This window comes from Carassius carassius, chromosome 22 (genome assembly GCF_963082965.1).
Source record: "Carassius carassius chromosome 22, fCarCar2.1, whole genome shotgun sequence".
Classification (NCBI taxonomy): Eukaryota; Metazoa; Chordata; class Actinopteri; order Cypriniformes; family Cyprinidae; genus Carassius; species Carassius carassius.
The window spans coordinates 20,176,120-20,198,744 of NC_081776.1; the positions used below are offsets into that span (position 1 = coordinate 20,176,120).

The window sequence follows — 22,625 nt, forward strand, 5'->3', positions numbered from 1 at the left end:
CATATGTCAGAGGTCGCACACCTCTGGAGCAACTAGGGGTTAAGTGTCTTGCTCAGGGACACATTGGTGTCTCACAGTGGATTCGAACCCGGGTCTCTCACACCAAAGACATGTGTTTTATCCACTGCGCTAGCACCACCCCCTAGTGATGATGATCGATGAAAACTTACATATAATTAGCTTAGGTATTATAAAGTAAATATCGCTGACTTACATCTATCCATTGATGGTTAATCAGCATCCCTCCTCCACCCAACTCCTCACTTCGAGTTCACTTTTTAATTAGATGGGGAATGGGGGGTACTCTAGGTTCGGGCCATTCCCGAGCTCGGAGCCCTTCCCCAGACAGCACGCCAAATACGCATACCATACCTAAGCTAATTATATGTAAGCGTGAACTCGTGAACCGAAGTTATGACATGCAATCCCTGGGTCGATTTGTATTATTTAATTAATTTTTTTATTTTTGTAAAATAGCAATACATGACATTTACTTTAGAACTATTATGAAATGTTTTTATTGTAGAAAAGAACACCCAGGTCTAAATAATCTGTATTCATATGGTAAATGGTGGCTAAAATACAAAACTACAAAGTGTATATATATATATATATATATATATATATATATATATATATATATATATATATATATATATATATATATATATATATATATAAACTCATGTTAGCTACATTTTGGCGTTGCTTGTCCAGTATAGACTACTTTGTAGCACGATGGAAAGCACAGCAATTGTGCGCTGGCTGGCTGTACTGAATCCTATCCATTCTTTCCAGGTCGTAGTGCAAACACATTCGCCTGGACTGGATTGTGGATTGTGGATTGGAGCAGTGATTGGAGGATATGTTGGGAATGAGAACTGGAAGAGGCTGGGAAACAAACAGGGAGTGTTGTGTGGACTAGAGGCCGCATCGATATCACAAAATGATCGAATAAACGGCGCGTTTGGCGGATTGCAATGCACACTCAGCGTGCGGGGAAACGGAATACGATATTTATCGCTGATCTTTAGCCTACTAAAGACAAACCGCGTCAATTAAGTCCAGCATGCGGCATTTTTACGCGCTGATCTTGCATATGAATTGAACACAAACGTGTCCTGAGACTGAAATATCTGTGGCATCTCCTCTCTGTGATTCTGACTGGATTTGTGAAGACGAATGACATTAAGGCGTTAACTTAGTTCTTCATTCATGCACCGAGCCTATCGCACGGATACTCAATATAATCTGTCTGTCGGTCATTTTGGGTTGATTTTAGTGACGATAAAGGACTCGTTCAATCACAAGTGATTCAACATCACAGGTGAGACGGCATGCGTTGATATAACAGTCCTACAATTTGCAACCAAAAACACCTTTAAATCACATGAATGGTTGTTTCTTCGTGCCACTATGGCCCTTATGGACTCATTCTTAAACTCTTAAAACACTTCTCACACTCTCATTAGGTTATTTAATTCGCTCAAAAGTCATACTTGCGTAATTTCCACTGTACCGTTATGGGCAAATATCTTTTTACATGTCAATTCACCAATCATTATGTGAGGGAAATACATTTTAAATTTTTTTTGGGGGGGTAATAAAATGGCCGACTCTTTTATCTTGCTACAGCTAAGTCCACTGTCATACCTGCGACATTTTAATTTGTGTATTGTTTTCACGCAAGAAATATTGAAGTAGTTTATAAACACTGTGACGTCAACAGGAAAGGAGGATACATAGTCTAAAACTCAAACGAGAAACAAATAAACAACAAAACAAATCAAAATGATAAAGTTTGTAAAGACATAAAGTTCAACCCTTAACATATTTCTTCCATTTATTTTTTAAAGGCATTGCTACTAGTTTTACTGCATTAATTCGTGGCATTTTGAGTAATTACTGAGTGATTACTGTAGTAACTTAGTTTCAGACTTTGTTGGTATCGTAAATGGTAAATCAGTCACCTGAAATAGGCCCATTTTTTGTTTCCTTAAGCTAGTCATATAATATTTACATTGATTTATCATAGTTTAATTATCCACAGCCTGATGTTGTCACTGTAAACATTTTATCTGGAGTCAGGGGCTCTTCAAACTGTCAACTGGGAGGGGGCTTTGTTATTTATTTATTTATTTAAAAACTTTTAATGAATGCTTTACTGATGGAGTGTTTTGAGATGTTTCTTGTAATTATGCACAATTTTACAAGATTGAATTTGGAGAAGGAAATCTACTAATTTGCATGTTTGATTGGTAGCAAGATCAACAGTGGGGCTGTAGCTATAGATTATTTAGTAATAGAGTATTCCCAATTATTTAGAGTAATCGGATAAGAAATTTTTTTCTTTATTAAAGAGCAATATTAGATATACAAGAGAAAATAAGATGGGTCTTTTAAAATAAACAACTAATTTATTTCCTTTTTAGAAAAAATTTTTTTTTTTACTGCTGAAATTGTATATATGACTAATAAAACTAAACCCATTTAAAGCATTTGATTGCCAAAGTACATTCAAAATGCAAAAACAAATATATCAATTAAAATAAAAATATAAATAAGAAATAAAATACAAAAAACTATTTTACATTACTTAAAAAAAATTACAACTTAAAATTAAGGCATAAAAAAAATCAAACAAAATCCAGATAATAGTAATAAAAATATTAATACCTTAACATTGCATTTATGTTGTGCAACTTGTGCAGCCTAACTAAAGGGAGTCGTGGCCTAGTGATTAGAGAGTTTGACTCCTAACCCTAGGGTTCTGGGTTCGAGTCTAGGGCATAAATGGTTGCCCACTGCTCATTTAGATGTAGGCCTATTTACACACTATTTAATTCAGCTCAGAGGGATATGAATGCATTTAATTTTGTTATTTTAAACATGAAACATTTTTATGCAAATGCATGTTAAATTTGGAATCTGAGCCCTGTTCCAAACAACACACTTAATGTACACTTACCGTCACTGTTATTTCACTGATTAATCAGTAGACTTTGATTGTTCAGCTTTTGCAGTTAAAATGTTGAGTGATCCATATTCTAACAAATATAGCTTATCACTTCAGCTTTTGAAAATTATATGATGTAATTCCAATTATTATACAATTAATTCATACAAATAAATATATTTATGAGACTCTCTCATTCACCATTTAATTAGCTATATGAAAAAGTAACTGAATGACCCATCATTCTGCCTAACATCAAGGTAAGAGACGTTTTATTTTTGGACCTATTTTTTCACAGCTTAAAATACCTTTTAGGGTTATGATAATCAAAACAGTCCTGAGTTAGATCATGCTTTGATCTATACAAACCAAACTATCACTTTAATTAAACCATATTATTCCCCCACTAACAAAAACATGTCATCATTAGCTTCACACTGGAGAGCTGCTTTATAACAGAAAATCAGATTGTAATTCTAACTGAAAGCTACACTGACTCTGGGTTTTCATGTTTAATACTGTAAAGCGGTTTGATTTCAGGCTGTCTATTGCATAAAGTACTATATAAATAAATGTGACTGGACTTTACCGGAGTATCAAACTGCAGAGCTTATTAAAACATCCACATCTCTGTAATCAGATGCTTTCTTAACTGCTGCTTTCTCACCGCTGTCAGGTTGTTATGTTTATTTCATTATTATAGGAAAGCGTGCAGCATATATTTACATTTTCATCCAAACATCCCTCAGCAGGCAGCTTCAGGTTCAACTGCGTTTGCTCTGAACTGAAGCACTGTGTCTTTTTCTCTTAAATTTAATCGAGAAGAGCTGAATTACAGTCATGCGTTACAGTGCCACACTGGTCAAACCACATAACTGCAGATTTTTACATTAGGCCAATTATGATCAAACAACTACTAAACAAAAAGATTTTTGTCAAATTATTTTCTATTGTCGATGTTGTCGATAATATTGACTAATCGTTTCAGTCCTTATTCAAAGCAAAAGATGGTTTGGATCTGTTTGGACTGGCAGTGCTTGAATTCATTTTGTTGATGTTTACACAGCATATTCTGGCAGATGAGTATTTTGTTGAGATTTTGTTGATGAGAGATGGGCATAAATACATGAAAATTAGTTTAAAACACAAATACAAAATACTGTGTGGAAAAAAGTATTTAAATACAAATGCAAAATACTGTGTGGAAAATGTACTTGTAATGCAAATTACATTTTTCTTTTCAAAGTCTTTAAAATGCAATTTTTTTTTTTGTATTCCAAATACGTATTTTAAATGCATGCATGTATCTGTAATACTGCCCGTCACTGGTTATCAATATATTTATGCTATTGCTAACACTAATTGTTGAAATTTTACAGAACAGTGCCATGCAACCCCTGTCCAAACAGCTGATGCCCGCATAGAGGTGTCTGAGTAGACACCCTCTGGCTGCAGAGGATGCTGGGAATGTGTCGTGGGCGCAGGAAGTTTGTGGCTGCCTCCCTCGCCCTGATCTTTATCCCAGCCCTTACCTGGCTCTATCTGTCATCAGCAAATTTCACGGGTATACGACTACACATCACAGACGCATTTTCTGTAACTGAGGTCTCAAACTCAAATCTGATTCAAATCGGGGTGGTAGGAATTCTATATAAACATAATAAGAGGTTCTATTCAGAAACAATATATTTTTTAACAAAATAGATGTACATGTGCTCCTTCACATAATGATTGTAATCAATGTTGACTTAGTTAAAACCAAGGTCAGATCTTACTATGTAAGTAAACACCATGTACTCTGCTGAGCATGATTTATATGATACCTTTTCCACCACTTCACTGGCCCATTCAATGTCTTAGAATAAAACTACTGACTGTTGTAAAACCTGTCAGTAGGTGCCTGTCACCTAATAGGCATAGTTTAAGAGTTAAAAATTATTTGGAACTAAACCAGCAAATTAAAATGTCCTGTAGCCAGAATAGTTTGGCACAACTGCATTCCCATAAACTGTGTAAAAGGGTACCCATTTACTATTCATCGGTTAAATTCTATAAAGTCTTAATGGAGTATGGTAGCATCAATCTTATAATGTGTGAACTTGGCCCTGCTTATATTATATATTTATTTACCACACCCAGATAAAATGCTAGACAATTTTTTCAGTCATTTTCTTCAAAGTGAATGTGCCTCTGCCATATGGTCTATGGTCCGTTTTTGATCAAATGCATTCTCATTACCACAACTGATGATAATTTGATGCAAAAATCTAGCTGTGTCAATCAGATTATGCTTAAACCATTTATGACCTAACACGATAAAAGTGTAATGCATTTACATGACTACATGTACTTTTAACTTAAGCATAATTGGTTGGAGAATGTGCATGTACTGTATACAGTGCAAATTTGTTATCCTTGTACCAACCGATGTTTGGATTCATTTGAAAAACATGCAAAAACAAACTCTAAAGTTGGTTGTTTGTTTAATTTTGTAATAATTTTGTAAAAGAATGTGAATGATGATTTTTGTTTTCTAAAAATTTTTGTTTTTTGTGCTGTAAAATATATCAATATAAACATGTTCGAGTTCATTCCGCCAGTCCTTGTACTTTTCTAGTTAGTAAAGTACTATAGGTCCACTGAAACATTTTTACACTGTGTGCTGAATGGAGTTACTCTAGCCTGTCTAAAATTGATGATTTACTCCAGTGGCTTTTAATGACTTTTGGCAGACAGTTAAATGTCTTTGCTGTCACTTTATTAACTGAATTAATCAGTAATCCTCTGATTAATGCTCATTGATGTTGAACAGCTCAAATAATGTATTAAAGTTTTTTTCTCTAGGGTCATTCTGAAGTGTTCTTGCAGTATATTCTTACCTGTCAACTCTCTATAATGTCAATAATATCAAATACACTCAAAAAAATCGTTCGGTGCGTATGTGCATACCACAAAACTTGTATTACCTTAATTAAATCTCTCAATATAATTTAAGTGGTTGTTTTAGTTGATCATTTACTGAAATAAATGCAACAAAAGGGATTAGCATTTAATTAACAAATTATATTTTTAAGATACCCTTAATATTTTTGGTACATTTTAATCAAAATATCTGAAAATGGAATGGTTACACTAATCTGTTTCAAGAATTATTGCTCATTCTCTTTGAAAACAGTATACTTCAAATGTAACTTGAACAACTCAAAAATTTGAGTGAGTTGCATAGATAAACCTCATGACCCATGAACAATTAACTGTTTTTCTCCATCATGCATTGCTTTTGACTGTATTAGGTGTATTGGGAGATTTCTTAGTGTTAAATATTTGTGTATTGGGGATTCTGTTATTTTGCAGTTTGGAATTATTGGGATTTGCGGTGTACTCAATTTTTTTTTAATGGCATACTATTCTACTTGTTCAGATCTACAGATGCTGTATGTTTTTTTTTTAAGACAGACCTCTTAAAAAAGTGCAATCATAAGATATACAATTGACAGATTTAGTGCTGTGGCTGTGATTTGCTGGACAGATGTTTAGTGATCCTCGACTGTCTGTGTGTTTTCCCCTCAGTCAAACCGTTGCCTCTGTCGCCGCTGGATCCTCAGTCATCCGTGCTGATCGGAGCCGCTGCTGAGCATCAGGATGTGGAGCTGCAGCTACGAGATGTGGAAGAACGTAACCATGCACTGCGGAGAGAGATTAGCCTACCACCCAGGGTTCCAACACATAGCAACAGTCGCCAAGGGAAACAGTTACACACCCATTCCACAGAAGAGGGTACAGGTGATAGTGAGGCTAAAAAAGGAGCAGCCTCGGGCAACAGCTCGGACTGTGTGCCTCAGCCTGTGGTGAACAAATGTGAGGTTAGTATCCTGAATCAGGACCTTCCACTGAACAGATTCGCTCATGATCAGGACTCTAGTCAAGTCAAGCCACCTTTATTTATATAGCGCTTTAAAAAAAATACATTGCGTCAAAGCAACTGAACAACATTCATTAGGAAAACAGTGTGTCAATAATGCACTCTAACCCTGACATCCTCAGATCTGATGATTTGTTGAGGAGAGATGTGCTGTTACTTAACTTAGTGATCAGCAAGGTTATTGTAGTTTTGCTATTTTAAATTAGTTATTTTAATACCGTTTTCAATTTTGCTTTAAATTTAAGTTTAGTTTTAGTTAGTTTCATGAATGGTTTTGTTAGTTTTAGTTTAGTTTATATTTTGCCAACACATTTTTATTTAGTTTTTCTTTTATTTAGTTTCAGTTATAGTTTTAGTAATTGTAGTTTAGCAGCTAACAGAACACTTCCAGTGTAGACCAAACAAAGACATTTATTTTCAGCAAAATGTAATGTTTGCACAGTTTACAGTTAACTCTTGATAAAAATAACAAGGGTTTGAGATGCAAAAAAGAACCAAACAAATGCACCTTTTTTGTGGAATTTTCCCCCTTAATTTCAACACCACAAAGTCTATTACTGTATTTTCCGGACTATAAGTCGCACTTTTTTTCATAGTTTGGCTGGTCCTGCGACTTATAGTCAGTCAGGTGCGACTTATTTATCTAAATTAATTTGACACAAACCAAGAGAAATGAACCAAGAGAAAACATTAACGTCTACAGCCGCGAGAGGGCGCTCTATGCTGCTCAGTGCCCCTGTAGTCTACTCCTGAAAACATAGAGCACCCTCTCGCGGCTGTAGATGGTAATGTTTTCTCTTGGTTCTAAATAAATGCGACTTATAGTCCAGTGCAACTTATGTTTTTTTCTTCGTCATGACGTATTTCTGGACTGATGCGACTTATAGTCTGAAAAATACGGTATTCAGCGTGACAATGCATTTGCTTTTTCCTGTTTCGGAATTCAATTCGAAATAGTCCCAAACAGGGCTCTGTCGTTTCCTACCCCCTGCCATCATTCTTGTCTGTCGTATTTATCAGTTAACGGATGTTGCTGTCAGCCTCGGCTAACCTCACATACATAAATTGCCATCTACAGGTAAATGTATTATACAGCCTATTTGGTTTTAAACTAAACTAAAAGTTTTCCGCCACGGGATGAAAGCTTATTGATTACGAAAACAAATACTTATTTTTGATATTTATTATTTTATTTCAGTTCGTTTTTCAATAACTGTTGCTAGTTTAGTTTTAGTTTTTCATTTATTTAGAATTTTACATTTTATTTCAGTTAACGAAAATGTTTTTTTAACTGATAGTTTTAGTTAGAATAATAGAATAATGTCTTCATTTTTTTTTCTGAAAAACAGCTTTTGTTTATTGGCATTTCCCTACTCTGTGAATTTGAATAAGATGCGATTTCATAAAATTGTAGTGTCTTATTTAGAAATTGTGAGCTGAAATGTATGTATTGCACACAGAGTCGGCACCGAGGGGGATCTCGGTAGAAATTGCATTCTGGGGGAGTTCCCCCCTCGGTAGCAATCGGAAAGGTGAAGGGGGCACAGGGACCGAAGCGGCCGGGCCACTCGTGGCGCCGACACTGAATGCATCAATGCTGCTTTAAACTGTTCTAATTGCTATTTGTCTTTCTCATCACAGACAATTCATATCGCCATAGTGTGTGCGGGGTACAATGCGAGCAGAGATGTTGTCACTTTGGTCAAGTCAGTTCTGTTTCACAGGTAAATTAAAGTCTGTGTCTGTCCACATTCACAGGATATTCACTGCTCCCTACAGTGAGTGAGCACAGATTTTGAACAGAGCTCAAGTGTCCACATGCTTTGTAATTGTTATTAATCAGACTGAAATTTCTTTTATTCTACAATGCAGTAGGGGTGTAACGGTACGCAAAAATCACGGTTCGGTACGTACCTCGGTTTTAAAGTCACGGTTCGGTTCATTTTCGGTATAGTAAGGGAAAGAAATGCAAACATTAAACTGCAGGTTGTTTATTACTATAAACTTTTTTTAACAATTCGTTTACAAATACAATTTGTTTTTTTTAAATACTTTTTAATAAAATATATATAAAAATAAAAAAGAATAAGAAATAAAATACTGCTGCAAAGTTCTCCACTAAATAAAATACTCTGTCTCAAACCAATATCATATAATGAAAAATATAAATAAATAACTATGATTACAGTGCAGCATTACCAATCCCAGCTTGTAGGCCTGCTCATATTTAAAAAATATATATAACTTTTCCAAAGTGTAAAGTGCAACATCAACAGTTTCAGTTTTTAGACCTGCTCAGATTTCGTTATTGCGTTTGACCGATCGAAATTAAGAGCAAAGGTCTGTTTAAATGCCGACGGGATCTGCGTTTGAATTACAATCGTTTTTTTTCCTAGTTGTAGTGATGTTCACATTCGCGTGATGACTTTTGAAAACCTTAGGCCGGTGACACACTGGCATATTGCACCTGTCAAACATAGTCTATTTTGCCGTCAATACTGTTGACGGTGTCCTTTATCAGTAGGCTTTATATTTATATTCAACATGAAGTATAGATATTGTTGTCTCCCTCTATGTCACCTACAGTAGCAGCAGCGCGCCAGCGCCGCGTCAGGCATGATTCTGGTGTTTAAAGACACAGAAAACGCGAAGCAGCCATCACGCAACTGACACGCAGCAGAAACGCCACACTTAGGCCACGCAGCCAGTGTGTCACCGGCCTTAGAATCAGCTGCAGGGCGGGATTTGCGCTGAACGCGGAGACTTCCGCCACTTAATATGTTCGTTTGGAAACACGAAAATGTACCTATGTTCCGCACACAATGTCAATGTCCCTTTATTTATATAGCGCTTTAAACAAAATACATTGCGTCAAAGCAACTGAACAACATTCATTAGGAAAACAGTGTCAATAATGCAAAAAATGATAGTTAAAGGCAGTTCATCATTGGATTCAGTTATGTCATCTCTGTTCAGTTAAATAGTGTCTGTGCATTTATTTGCAATCAAGTCAACGAAATATTGCATTCGGTCATTCGGTACACACGTGCACCGTACCGAAAGCCCTGTACCGAAACGGTCCGGTACGATTACACGTACCGTTACACCCCTACAATGCAGTGTAAAAAGTAGTAATGCTAGAATTAAGTTTCATCATCAGCTTTACTGATATGCTGCTCTCTGCTTATACACCCTCCAGTAATGCAGTGTATGAAATGACTTTTCACTGTTTTATCACATGCAGTCAAATTGCTTTACTGTGCTGTTATGGTTTTAATGCGCTGCCAGTATTACACTCATCTTAGTTGGTAAGGATAAAAGCAAGAGTTCAGCCAGCATTGACAATTTTATCTTTTATACCTAATGATATTTAAAACTAATGACCTTTTTGGCACAGAACATGAATTTTTGAATATCCTGGTTTTTGTATGTAATAAAAAATAATGAAAAGTGAATGCATGATATGAGAGTTTTCATTTTTGGGTTAACTAGTTCAATATTAAATGACGTTTGTTCTCTTTATGTGTCAAGACGGAATCCTCTCCACTTCCATTTCATCACGGACTCCATCGCTCGGAAGATCCTGGCTGATCTCTTCCACACCTGGATGGTGCCAGCAGTTCATGTCAACTTTTATGACGCTGATGAGCTGAAGGTTTGTGGTTCGCTCAGTAGACCTCAACAGTGATGCTCAGTATTTCAGCAGAATTGACGATGAAGTATTTTTCTCTATTCATTTTCTACGTAGGGTTTTTAAAATATTTTTTTAAGATTCCAATTCCTTAACTAAACCAACCATTGCCAGTCGTACACGGGAGTAATAGGCTCTGTCATGTAGGCAAATAATTAAACAATGAATCAGACCAGTAATCTTCTTACGCTTTGCTGGTGCTCTGTAATGTGCATATTTATACATCAATAATCAGAAACTCCCCATCTTCAGTAACATGTACCATCTCACCCCCTGCCCCAAACACCCCCAACCTTACCACATCACAGAAAAACAGGCTGAAACTCTATTCTATACACAGGTGAGTGGGCCTGTACAAACCACCTGTAGTAACACACTCTCCTCTGTGTGCACTAGACACTTTTCACACACACTGCAGTTGGTAAATAATCCCAAAACAGACTCAGTAATATGTGTGTGTTTACATGCTCATGCACTACAAATCATCTTGCACTGTTCCCCAGCCAGCTGCTTGACTTACGAAGTTTCTCTTTGCACATGTACAGTATTATGTGAAGCATTCGTATAGTCTGTATTTTTTAGTTTATGTATATGCAAACATTTATATATATATATATATATATAGTATATTTATAGTCAAAATCTGTCAGTAGGTTAGTTGTGTATAGGTTTATACTGTTTTACTTCATTGTTGTATGTCTGTATTTATGTAGCACCGTGGTCCTGTGAGGCACAACATATATGTCCATACATATAGCAGAATGACAATAAAACTCAACTTGAACTAGAGAATGTGCACGTCTGACATGTAAAACCACCGTGACACTTAATTGCATGTACTACATGCAATGCTCTGCTGATTTCACTGGATATTTTCCAGAGAGATATGCAGATCCCCCTAGTTGAGTACTAGCTCCAGCATCAAAACCAATTTGGTTAGTCCAGGTGGGAACATGCAAGACTTTGCAAAAATAATTCAGATTTTTATGTCTAGAACCTGACTGTTAGACTCTGAAGGGCTGCGATATTACACACATTCAAGTCCCTTAATGATTATTTGATCCTTGCTTTTTCTTTCGTTGTTGCAGTTTTTGTTTATTTGCAATATTCATATTTGCTCTTTGCGTGTTTATCAGTCTGAGGTCTCTTGGATCCCTAACAAGCATTATTCTGGCATCTACGGCCTGATGAAGCTGGTGCTGACCAAGACACTGCCCTCTGACCTGCAGAAGGTCATCGTCCTGGACACTGACATCACCTTTGCCACAGACATCGCTGAGCTGTGGGTCGTTTTCCACAAGTTCAAAGGTACTTTTGAATAAACATGGTTTATTTGTCATTTGAATTAAATAATGCAAGTTTTGTGGCTGGCGAAGTTCAGAAAACCTGTGTAAACTGTGTGCATCCCATAGAAATACTTGCCATAACAAGAAAACCTTTTGTCAGTTGAGACGATCATTAACGTTCAATGAGGCACGTGTTTGCAGCTCAGATCAATAATGTCACAGATTATTCCACCAGACACTGACCGCAGCAACCACAGTGATCAATGATTTCAGTAATGAACCAGCCTTTGTGACTAACTACATTTGATCTCATGGCTGAAGCTTTATTTAACAGAGCAATGGCCCGTGACTTGCACATACACACATCACCAGCCAAATGCAGGTGTTGGCGAACTCTACCAGCCTTTGACTTGAAATCCTGTTGCTTAGAAACAACGACACACTGTTGTTAAATAGATTTGATTACTGTTTTGAAGGACGGATGCTAGGAAAGCTAGAGATGTGCTTGTCTTATTAACCATTTGTTCTGATCTTCATGTAGTGTGGTGTGCTACTTTTTTTGTTTGTTTGTTTTTTTAGACGTGTACACTCACATGTGTGCAAGGGAAAATACTTTTTTACTTGATACTGGGCACTACATGACATTTTTAGTGTTGAAAATATTACTGTAGTTTTCCAAAACCATATGAATCCAGCATTCCGACATTTGCTTTAAAGAAGATTTGTAAAAGATTTTTCCTTTTCCTGTGTCATTGACCAAAACACCTGTGAAAGCTTTAAATGAACTGCACAGATTTTTGTCCATAGTTCACTATAGCTTCCGATCAGTCGGTACAGGCGCATTGATGTCGCTGTGGGGGTGTTTGTGCATTTCAGGTCAGCAGGTTCTTGGTCTGGTGGAGAATCAGAGTGACTGGTACCTTGGGAACCTGTGGAAGAACCATCGGCCGTGGCCAGCGCTGGGCAGAGGCTTTAACACCGGTACGCCAGCCAGGATTCTGATTATCCGGCTTATCTGAAGGGGAAGACCAGTTTTGAAACAAATACTAAAGTTCCTGATGAATTAAATCATGTTTTTGTGATTTTGAACAGGACAATGACACTTTTTTATAAGTGTTAATTATTAGGGTAATTGCCAACAAAAGATGTTTGTGTTGAAGGGGTGATTCTACTGTTGTTGGATCGATTGAGGAAGCTAAAGTGGGAGCAGATGTGGCGGCTGACGGCAGAGAGAGAGCTCATGAGCATGCTGTCTACATCCCTCGCTGATCAGGTAAACACGTGAGCTCTGTTTTAATCTGACCTGCTGTCTATTTAGACAGGAGAGCATAATGTATTGTGCAACTCACTAGGGACATTGTCTCTCATGAGAAGCACATGGGAGACTAGGGCTGCGCAAAAAATCGAATGCGATTTTCATGTGCATCTCGTCAGTAAAGACGCTCCTGTAATTAGTAGTATATATCCAGCATGTGCGTTGAGATCAGGGTTGCCAGGTTTTCAAAACAATACCTGCCAAATTGCTTCTCGAAACTAGCCCAATCGTGTTTTGTTCCGGGCGATAAAATACACTTTTTTTTGGCGGGGTTCCCTTGGTAAAATTAGCATTTTAGGGACTAAATATCATGCTATTGTGATTGTGGTCGCTTCGACCCGCGGACGTGAAAACAACCGTAGACTTGGCAACACTGGTTGGCATTTACTACACAGCCGTAGTTCACCGACAATCTACACGAAATCGATTTCAAAATCGCAGGCGATTCTTTGTCGGTTTTGAAAGCGATTTTGTGTAGCTTGTCAGTGAACTACGGCTCTATGTAGTAAATGCTGCTCCACCTGAACCAGTGTTGCCAAGTCCGCGGTTGTTTTTCATGTGCGCGGATGGAAGCAACCCCAATACCAATAGCGTGATGTTTAGCCCCTAAATGCTAATTTTACCAAGGCAACCCTGCCAAAAAAAATTTGTATTTTATCCCCAGGTCGCAATTTGTATCAGGGAACCCCCTGGAAACGCGATTGGGCTAGATTTAGACTAGTTTTGAGAAGCAACTGGGCAGGCTTTGTTGTGAAAACCTGGCAACCCTGATCTGAACACACGTGCTGGAGATATACTTCAAATTTCAGGAGCGTCTTTACTGAAGAGATGCGAATAAAAATCACTTTCAAAATTTTGCAAAATTTTGCGAAATTTTGGTTGGTAAGCTAAACCTGAGATACCTACGAAAAATATGATAAATATACCTACTGACAATATTTTGCCTGCAGGACATCTTCAATGCTGTGATCAAGCAAAACCCATTCCTCGTGCACCAGCTGCCCTGCTTTTGGAATGTTCAGCTGTCGGATCACACCCGCTCCGAAAAGTGCTACAAAGATGTGTCCGACCTCAAGGTGACATCACAGTGGAGACACAAAGATGAGCTCACACTTATACTAGATGACAAACAACAGTTTCTTCTGTAGCTGCCCTGTGTATATGTATATGTGTGCTTAATATGGAATTGTTACTTAAAACACAAGCAGTTCAGTTTGAGACAGAGGTCAAGCAGGGTCCACATTTTCTGAACTTCTGCTTCTGATTGTGCAGGTGATTCACTGGAACTCTCCGAAGAAACTGCGTGTGAAGAACAAACACGTGGAGTTCTTCAGGAATCTCTATCTGACGTTCCTGGAGTATGATGGGAATCTGCTGAGGCGAGAGCTCTTCGGCTGTCCTAGCGAAACGGACCACAACTCAGAGAATGTGAGTATCACCTCACGGTGCTTCATGTTGGTAACTGCTGCTTTTATTGTCTGTATTTTTATTAATTTTTTTGCTCAGGCAGCATGATGGAATCATTTTTGTTTTCTTAATATCCCTGCAGCTCCAGAAGACCCTGTCTGAGCTGGATGAAGATGACCCATGTTATGAGTTTCGTCGGGAGCGCTTCACAGTCCACCGCACACATGACTATTTCCTGCACTATGAGTACGAACCACCGTTAGATAACACTGACGTGACACTGGTGGCCCAGCTGTCTATGGACAGGTAAGAAAACACACTTACATTTACTTTCTTAAAGACACCAACAGCGCACAAATCACCTCACCAACAGATATTTAATACACTGTGATAAAAAAAGAGACTTTTATAAGGCACGTTAAAGCAAGTTGATCCAAACTTCCTGGAGGATCATGTCATTTAAGAGCTCTCAAAGAAATAGCCGGGGTTATTTATAGAAGTTAAGCTTAAATGATGATTAACTTGTTAAATGTTGATTAACAAAAATCTTTTAATTTGTCCCTTGTTGTTTTTAAAGAAAAAAAAAAGAAAAAAAAACCTAGAGTAGAGTTATACAGATTGAATGGGTATGAATTGGGCCAATTAGAGGATTTAGAAGCAGAAATGAGAAGTTTATATTTTTATAAAAGCACTTGTAATAATTCTACATTTTAAGACTTGTTTATTGAAGCTTGTTTATTAAACTAAATAAAAATAAAATAAAAAATAAATATTTTAAAAAATGTGCTTCTCTAATCCTTTTATGTTCTATAGTTCGTTTAGTCAGACTTCTTTGTATACTTAATTAAAATCATTAGGGTTTCCACATTCTTGGGAAAACCTGGAAATATTTGGGCATGATCAGGTCTGGAAAATCTATAGTGGTTTTTCTAATTCTAAAGAATTATTTTATTAATTAATACTAAAATAAAAAAAAAAAAGTTTAGAATTTTCTTTTTACTGTGTTAACACCATGTCTCACAGCAGTGAGATGCCAAATACAAGCTCCAAAACGCCTCTATTTGGATATTATTGTTAGTAGTATTAGTATTAGTTTTATTATTAACAGTAGTAGTATTATTGTTGTTTAAAGGTACAATTTGTAAGATATTTGCAGTAAAATATCCAAAAACCACTAGGCTAGTGTTATATATTTTGTCCAGCTGATTACTAACAATATCTCTAATATCTATAACTACTTGTAAATCATGAGAAAATTTCCATTCTAAACAGTGACACAGGGCAGTGCAGTCACCTATCAATGATGTTAGTTACCGCCTTTACTGACGTAGAAACCACATGACAACAGTGTCATGGACAAATGCGGAAGTAGCTTCGCGACAAACTTCAACTAGAAAGAGATGCCGGTCTCGCTTGTGTTTTACTCGACAGGTGAGTTGTTTTGATTCCTATCTTTACAGAAAACGTATGCTATTATAACGATCAACAAGATTAGTATAATGGGGCATCCGCATCTGATCCATCGTCTGATCGCGTCTTTGCATTGACTTTGTATGTAATCTACTCGCGCAAATCGTTGAGCTCGCGTTAAATCCATGATTTATCTTTTCGTCTGATTGATGGCCATCAGCGGTTGGGTAGAAGACAACACATCCCATCATTCCACACTCCTCCTTAGCATCATCAAACCACGTGATTGTTATTGTTTTGGTAGTGCGCCCTCTAGTGGCATGTCCTACAACCTGTACCTTTAACCATTTTGTAATCATTAGATTTTTTTTACATCAGCGTATTTTGTGAAAGCAGAAAGATGTGTGTCGACCTATTGCATAAAATTGTATGTTACATGTTTTTGGTGAGTTACTGGAGTGTTTCTTTGTTCCAGACTTCAGATGCTAGAGGCCATCTGTAAACACTGGGAAGGGCCCATCAGTCTGGCCCTCTACCTCTCAGACGCTGAAGCCCAGCAGTTCCTGCGATACTCTCAGGGCTCTGAGGTCCTGATGAGCAGGAGCAACGTGGGATACCACATAGTCTATAAAGAAGGCCAGTTCTACCCTGTTAACCTGCTGCGTAATGTTGCTATGGGGCAGGTCAACACACCCTACATGTTCCTGTCGGATATTGACTTTTTGCCCATGTATGGACTCTATGAGTACCTCAGGTGAGACAAAACCTACATTTAGAATTGTAAAATGATATCGGGGCAATTTTAGTTTCATCTCATCTAAACTTAGCCCAGGGTGCTACATTCTTCAAACCAGTCACAGTACATTTTAAATTCATATATTGTCATTTTAATAGGAACTGAGTACATCCTGGTACTGTCACTGCCATTTTGGTGTTTTGCACAACAATCACTCATTATAATTCAACTAAATGGGACAGTTCTCTTTTAAAATATTTTGTATTAAAGCAAATTTAATTTCAGTATTCAACTCGATGTGGGGCATTCTCAGATGCAATTATTATTATTTATTTTTTTTAATCTTTTTAAAAGCTATCATACAATAAATCATATTTTTTCACTTAAGCCCCAAAGAATCATAATCAACACAAATATTGTAGGACCATCACAGACGGACATGTCATGACAATATTCAAATTAGGGGTCAGTAAGCATGGCTTCTTCAATGGCAGAATTATAAACAATCCTAAATTTGTTGTTACAGCTACTTTCAGATATTTTGGGGGTAAAATTATGCAGGCAATGCAAGAATGTTCTGATTCTTTTGTATCACCATATTTTGTCATATATTGTAAACATTATTGTTTTATTTTTTATAAAACTGTGTTGAGCATCTGAGCTGGACGATATAATGGAATACTAATAAAAGACTGAAATATTTTTCTCTTATTAAATCATGTGTTCAAAAACATTTTTAAATTGGCACTTTTTTAAATATGATGTGGGGGGGATAAGTGCATGTTTGCTTCAAACAAAGTGAAGTTAGATACTAAGTGAATATTACTATATCTGATTAAAGCTGATCGCAAAACTCATTTTGCTCAGAAATCATAAGAAATACAAGAGTGAAAACCCATATCAGAATCAGAATCAGAATGAGCTTTATTGCCAGGTATGTTTACACATACGAGGAATTTGTTTTCGTGACAGAAGCTCCGCAGTACAACAGAATGACAGCGACAGAACATAAAACACATAATAAAAGAATATAAAAATACAAAAAATACAAATAAGTAGATAAGGAATGACAATATACAAATTGACAATTGTAGGCAGGTATATTACAAAAATGCAGTTATGTATGTACATGTATATTATGTGCAAAATTTAATTGTATACTAATTATGTGTGTTAGATAAATTAAGTGTATGTGTATATAAATATAAAGTGTAGTGTGTTCAGTGTGTATCAGCTGTTCATAAGATGGATTGCCTGAGGGAAGAAACTGTTCCTGTGTCTGGTCGTTCTGGTGCTCAGTGCTCTGTAGCATCGACCAGATGGCAACAGTTCAAAGAGGAAGTGTGCTGGATGTGAGGGGTCCAGAGTGATTTTAACAGCCCTTTTGCTCACTCTGGATAAGTACAGTTCTTGAATAGAAGGAAGGGTTGTACCGATAATTCGCTCAGCAGTCCGGACTACCCTGTGTAGTCTTCTGAGGTCCGATTTAGAAGCTGAGCTGAACCAGACAGTTACTGAAGTGCAGAGGATGGATTCGATGATGGTGGAGTAGAACTGTTTCAGCAGCTCCTGTGGCAGGTTAAACTTCCTCAGCTGGCGAAGGAAGTACAACCTCTGCTGGGCCTTTTTCACAATGGAGTCAATGTGAATGTCCCACTTCAGGTCCTGAGAGATGGTGGTTCCCAGGAACCTGAATGACTCCACTGCAGTCACAGTGCTGTTCATGATGGTGAGTGGGGGGAGTGCAGGGGGGTTTCTCCTGAAGTCCACAGTCATCTCCACTGTTTTGAGCATGTTAAGCTCCAGGTTGTTGAGAGTGCACCAGACAGCCAGCTCTTTAACCTCCTGTCTGTATGCAGACTCGTCACCGTCCTGAATGAGGCCGATGAGTGTGGTGTCATCTGCAAACTTCAGGAGCTTGACAGAGGGGTCCTTAGATGTGCAGTCATTAGTGTACAGGGAGAAGAGCAGTGGGGAGAGAACACAGCCCTGGGGAGCTCCGGTGCTGATTGTACGGGTGCTGGATGTGTATTTTCCCAGCCTCACTAGCTGCTGCCTGCCTGTCTGTCAGGAAGCTGTTGATCCACTGACAGACGGAGGTGGGCACTGAGAGCTGAGTTAGTTTGGGCAGGAGGAGGTTTGGCATGATTGTGTTAAAAGCCGAGCTGAAGTCCACAAACAGGATCCTCACATAGGTTCCCGGTCTGTCTAGGTGTTGCAGAACATAATGCAGTCCAATGTTTACTGCATCGTCCACAGACCTGTTTGCTCTGTAGGCAAACTGAAGAGGATCCAGTAAGGGTCCAGTGATGTCCTTCAGGTGGGCCAGCACCAGTTTTTCAAATGACTTCATGACTACGGATGTTAAAGCCACAGGCCTGTAGTCATTTAGTCCTGTAATTTTGGGTTTCTTTGGGATGGGGATGATGGTGGAGCGTTTGAAGCATGAAGGGACTTCGCACAGCTCCAGCGATCTGTTGAAGATCTTTGTGAAGATGGGGGCCAGCTGGTCAGCAAAGGATTTCAGACAGGCTGGTGTAACACAATCTGGGCCTGGTGCTTTTTTCCTTTTCTTCTTCCGGAAAACCTGGCGCACCGCATCCTCGCTGATCTGTATTGCAGGTGTGGGGGAGAGGGGGGATGCAGGAGGTGTAAATGGTGAGAGCGCTTGATTGGAGAGGTGTTCAGGATGGGTTGCAGGAGCTGTTAATGGTGTGAACGGTTGTGTGGAGAGGTGTTCAGGGTTGGTTGCAGGAGTTGTGAATGGTGTGAATGGTTGTGTGGAGAGGTGTTCAGGGCAGGTGATGGGTGTTCTTTCAAACCTGCAGTAAAACTCGTTCAGATCGTCTGCCAGTCGTTGATTCTCCACAGTGCTGGGGGGTGGTGTCTTGTAATTGGTGATCTTCTTTAGACTTTTCCACACTTTTCCATATACTGTATATTAAAGAAGGGGTTTTTTTTTGGTGCCAGCAAAATGTTCTTAGGTTGTGAATGTGATTTGTACATGAGTACGATCCATTACAGCCCACTCTACAAACAATCCATCTTGTTTCTGTCTCAGGAAATCGGTTGTTCAGCTGGATATGGGGAACACTAAAAAGGCTCTTGTGGTTCCAGCATTTGAAACCCTGCGCTATCGGCTGTCCTTTCCCAAATCAAAAGCAGAGCTCCTGTCACAACTCGACATGGGCACTCTGTTCACATTCAGGTGATTAATCTAAGAAAAAAGAAAAAAAAAACTGATGAAAAATAATGGCAGATGAGATTTTCTCAGATGTGACTGAATCATTCATGATTCTTTTAAATCAGTTAATATCAATTGAACCAACCAATCACAAACTTATCTAAATAATATATATTTCATAGTTTATTTATTTAGTGGATTCTTGACAGTTTTACAATGACTTAATAAAGTCAATATCGACTTAATAAAGTTAAGTAATTTGCTTGTCCATAGATATCATGTTTGGACAAAAGGTCACGCTCCAACAGACTTTGCTAAATGGAGAACTGCTACAACACCATACCGAGTTCAGTGGGAGGCCGACTTTGAGCCATATGTGATGGTCAGACGAGAAAGCCCAGAGTATGACCGGCGCTTTGTGGGGTTCGGGTGGAATAAAGTAGCTCACATCATGGAGCTGGACGCTCAGGTAACACTTACATTCACCCAAAAATGACAATTTGCTTACCATCAGGCAATCCAAGAAAGTAGATGAGCTTTTTCTTCAGATTTGGAAACATTTTGCAATGCATCACTTGCTCAACAATGGATCCTCTGCAGTAAATGGGTGCCGTCAGAATGAGAGTCCAAACAGTTGATAAAAAACATCACAACACTCCACAAGTAATCCACATGACCCATCAAGTTCATCAATTGATACCTTTTATGCATTTTTGGAATAAACACATCCATCAAGACATTTTTAACTTCAAATCATTGTCTCAGTCTAAAATATATGGCACAAACCGTCATTAGACGTTGATATTTGGTTAAATTTCGGTTGTGACGTCGGGTGACCAAAATTCAATTTAAATTCAACGTCTAATGTCAGTGTTAAATTGATGTCAAGTACCGATGTCGGCTGACGTTGATATTTTGTTGTTATTAGGTTGTGTTTTATGGATTTGTTTCTTACAAACATACAGCTTTTCACTTTACAAGATGTTAATGATAGATCAGTTAATTGAAATATTTGAAACGTGAGGATTATTGTGAGGTTTTTATTAGCATTTGGAACTTCATGCAGCGAATCCATTGGTAACCAAGTGTCATTACATAATGGTAAATTTTTCCAAATCTCTTCCGATGAAGAGAAAAATCATTTACATCTCAGATGGCTTGAGGGTAAGCACATTTTCAACAAATTTACATTTTTTAATTAACGGTTCCTTAAATGGACCTTTTTTCACAGATTGCCATGATGCATTTTGACAGTTATTAACAATCTAAATCCCTTTTTGTTTAGTTTCTGGTCTTATTTTCTGGAAATTAACTGATTTGTCAGCATGCGAAATGTTGTTTTTCGTGTATTTTCAGGAGTACGAGTTTGTGGTTCTGCCCAACGCCTACATGATCCACATGCCCCACGCGCCCAGTTTTGACATCACCAAGTTTCGCTCGAATAAACAGTACCGCGCTTGTCTGAAGACGCTGAAAGAGGAGTTTCAGCAGAATATGTCTCGGCGTTATGGTTTCGCTGCGCTCAAATACATGACAGTGGATAACAACAGCTAGCCGAGCACATTGTTCAGCGAACCGATGAAATAACCAATAAAATAAGCTGATCAAGGAGTGCTGTGTGAGGGCACCTTTATGGATGTGTTCAGTGAAACTGAGATTGCAAGGTCATTAGGAGACACGGCTCGAGATCATCCATTCATTCAGGGATCCGATAAGACGTTTATCAGTGGTGTTTGACTAATGTGCCGAGAAATAAACTGATGATTAGAAGTCATTGATGAACTTTTGTGAGAAGGAAAGCAGATCCTACAAAGGAAAACTTCTAGAATAAATACGGTCTAAATGAAGGACAACAGCACTGATGCACTTCAGATTAAAGCCTTGAATCTGTCTGTCATTCTGTCTGTCTTTCCGCCTTTCTAACTATTCGCTTACCTGTCTGTCAGTCTTTTTGTTTCTCTCTGCCTCTGCTTCTAACATCTGTATTTCTGCCTGTCTTTATAGTATCTGTTTTTTTCTGTTTGTCTATTTAGCAATATGTCTGCATCTTTCTTTCTAAGAGTATCTATTGATCTGTTTGTGTCAATCAATCTCATGTCTTTCTGTCTAGTTGTCTCTGCCTCTGTCTAACAATCTGTTTTGCTGTCTATCTAGCAGTACCTTTATTTCTACATCTGTTTGTTTAACAAACTGTCTAGATCTCTAACAAACTGTCCATTTAACAATCTGTATGTCTCTGCCTCTCTAGCTGTCTATAAATCATTCGGTTTCATGTCTATATCTAACAGTCTTTCTATATTTTCAGTAATATTTTCATATTTTCTAACAGTCTATACCTTTCTTTCTATTGGACTGTCTAACCGTCTCTCTACAGTGGATATAGAAAACAATCACCCCGCTTTAAAAAAAAAAAAAAATCAATTTTTTGCTTTGCAAACTGAAATGAAGGACAGTTTTTGTTTAATCCAGATGTATTTACTCAGTGCAGCTTGTAACATCCAAGTGAAAGATAAAATGCCAACATGTAATAAAAAAAAAAAAAAACTAAAAAAAAAAAAAAAAACAATCACAGCATTGGAAAAAGTATCACCCCCTTCTAAAAATGATCTGTAAACTCAATCAAGTGTGGCTAATCACCTTCGCAAAGGCCCACAATTTGCCATTTGAGTTTCAGCTGTGGTCATTTTGATTAGCTCAGCATGAAAAGAGCTTTTACTG

At 37.8% G+C, this 22,625-nt stretch overlaps 1 protein-coding gene across 1 annotated transcript; it reads left to right on the plus strand.

Annotated features, from left to right (window-relative positions):
- The first annotated feature begins 819 nt into the window (after positions 1 to 819).
- On the plus strand, positions 820 to 21,727 carry LOC132099101 (xylosyl- and glucuronyltransferase LARGE1-like). The gene is made up of 15 exons (XM_059505547.1): positions 820 to 1,327; positions 4,336 to 4,520; positions 6,527 to 6,819; positions 8,520 to 8,602; positions 10,410 to 10,533; positions 11,706 to 11,877; positions 12,732 to 12,836; positions 13,016 to 13,128; positions 14,121 to 14,246; positions 14,443 to 14,598; positions 14,720 to 14,883; positions 16,463 to 16,741; positions 19,785 to 19,931; positions 20,181 to 20,376; positions 21,264 to 21,727. The coding sequence occupies exons 2-15, from the start codon at positions 4,415 to 4,417 to the stop codon at positions 21,459 to 21,461; spliced, it is 2,262 nt and encodes a 753-aa protein (XP_059361530.1). The 5' UTR covers positions 820 to 1,327; positions 4,336 to 4,414; the 3' UTR covers positions 21,462 to 21,727.
- The last annotated feature ends 898 nt before the right edge of the window (positions 21,728 to 22,625 follow it).

Coding starts and splice junctions, on each gene's coding strand:
- LOC132099101 (XM_059505547.1), top strand. CDS start 4,415: ATGCTGGGAATGTGTCGTGGGCGCAGGAAGTTTGTGGCTGCCTCCCTC. Junction 6,820..8,519: donor CTGTGGTGAACAAATGTGAG/GTTAGTATCCTG, acceptor TTCTCATCACAG/ACAATTCATATCGCCATAGT. Junction 13,129..14,120: donor CTACATCCCTCGCTGATCAG/GTAAACACGTGA, acceptor TTTTGCCTGCAG/GACATCTTCAATGCTGTGAT.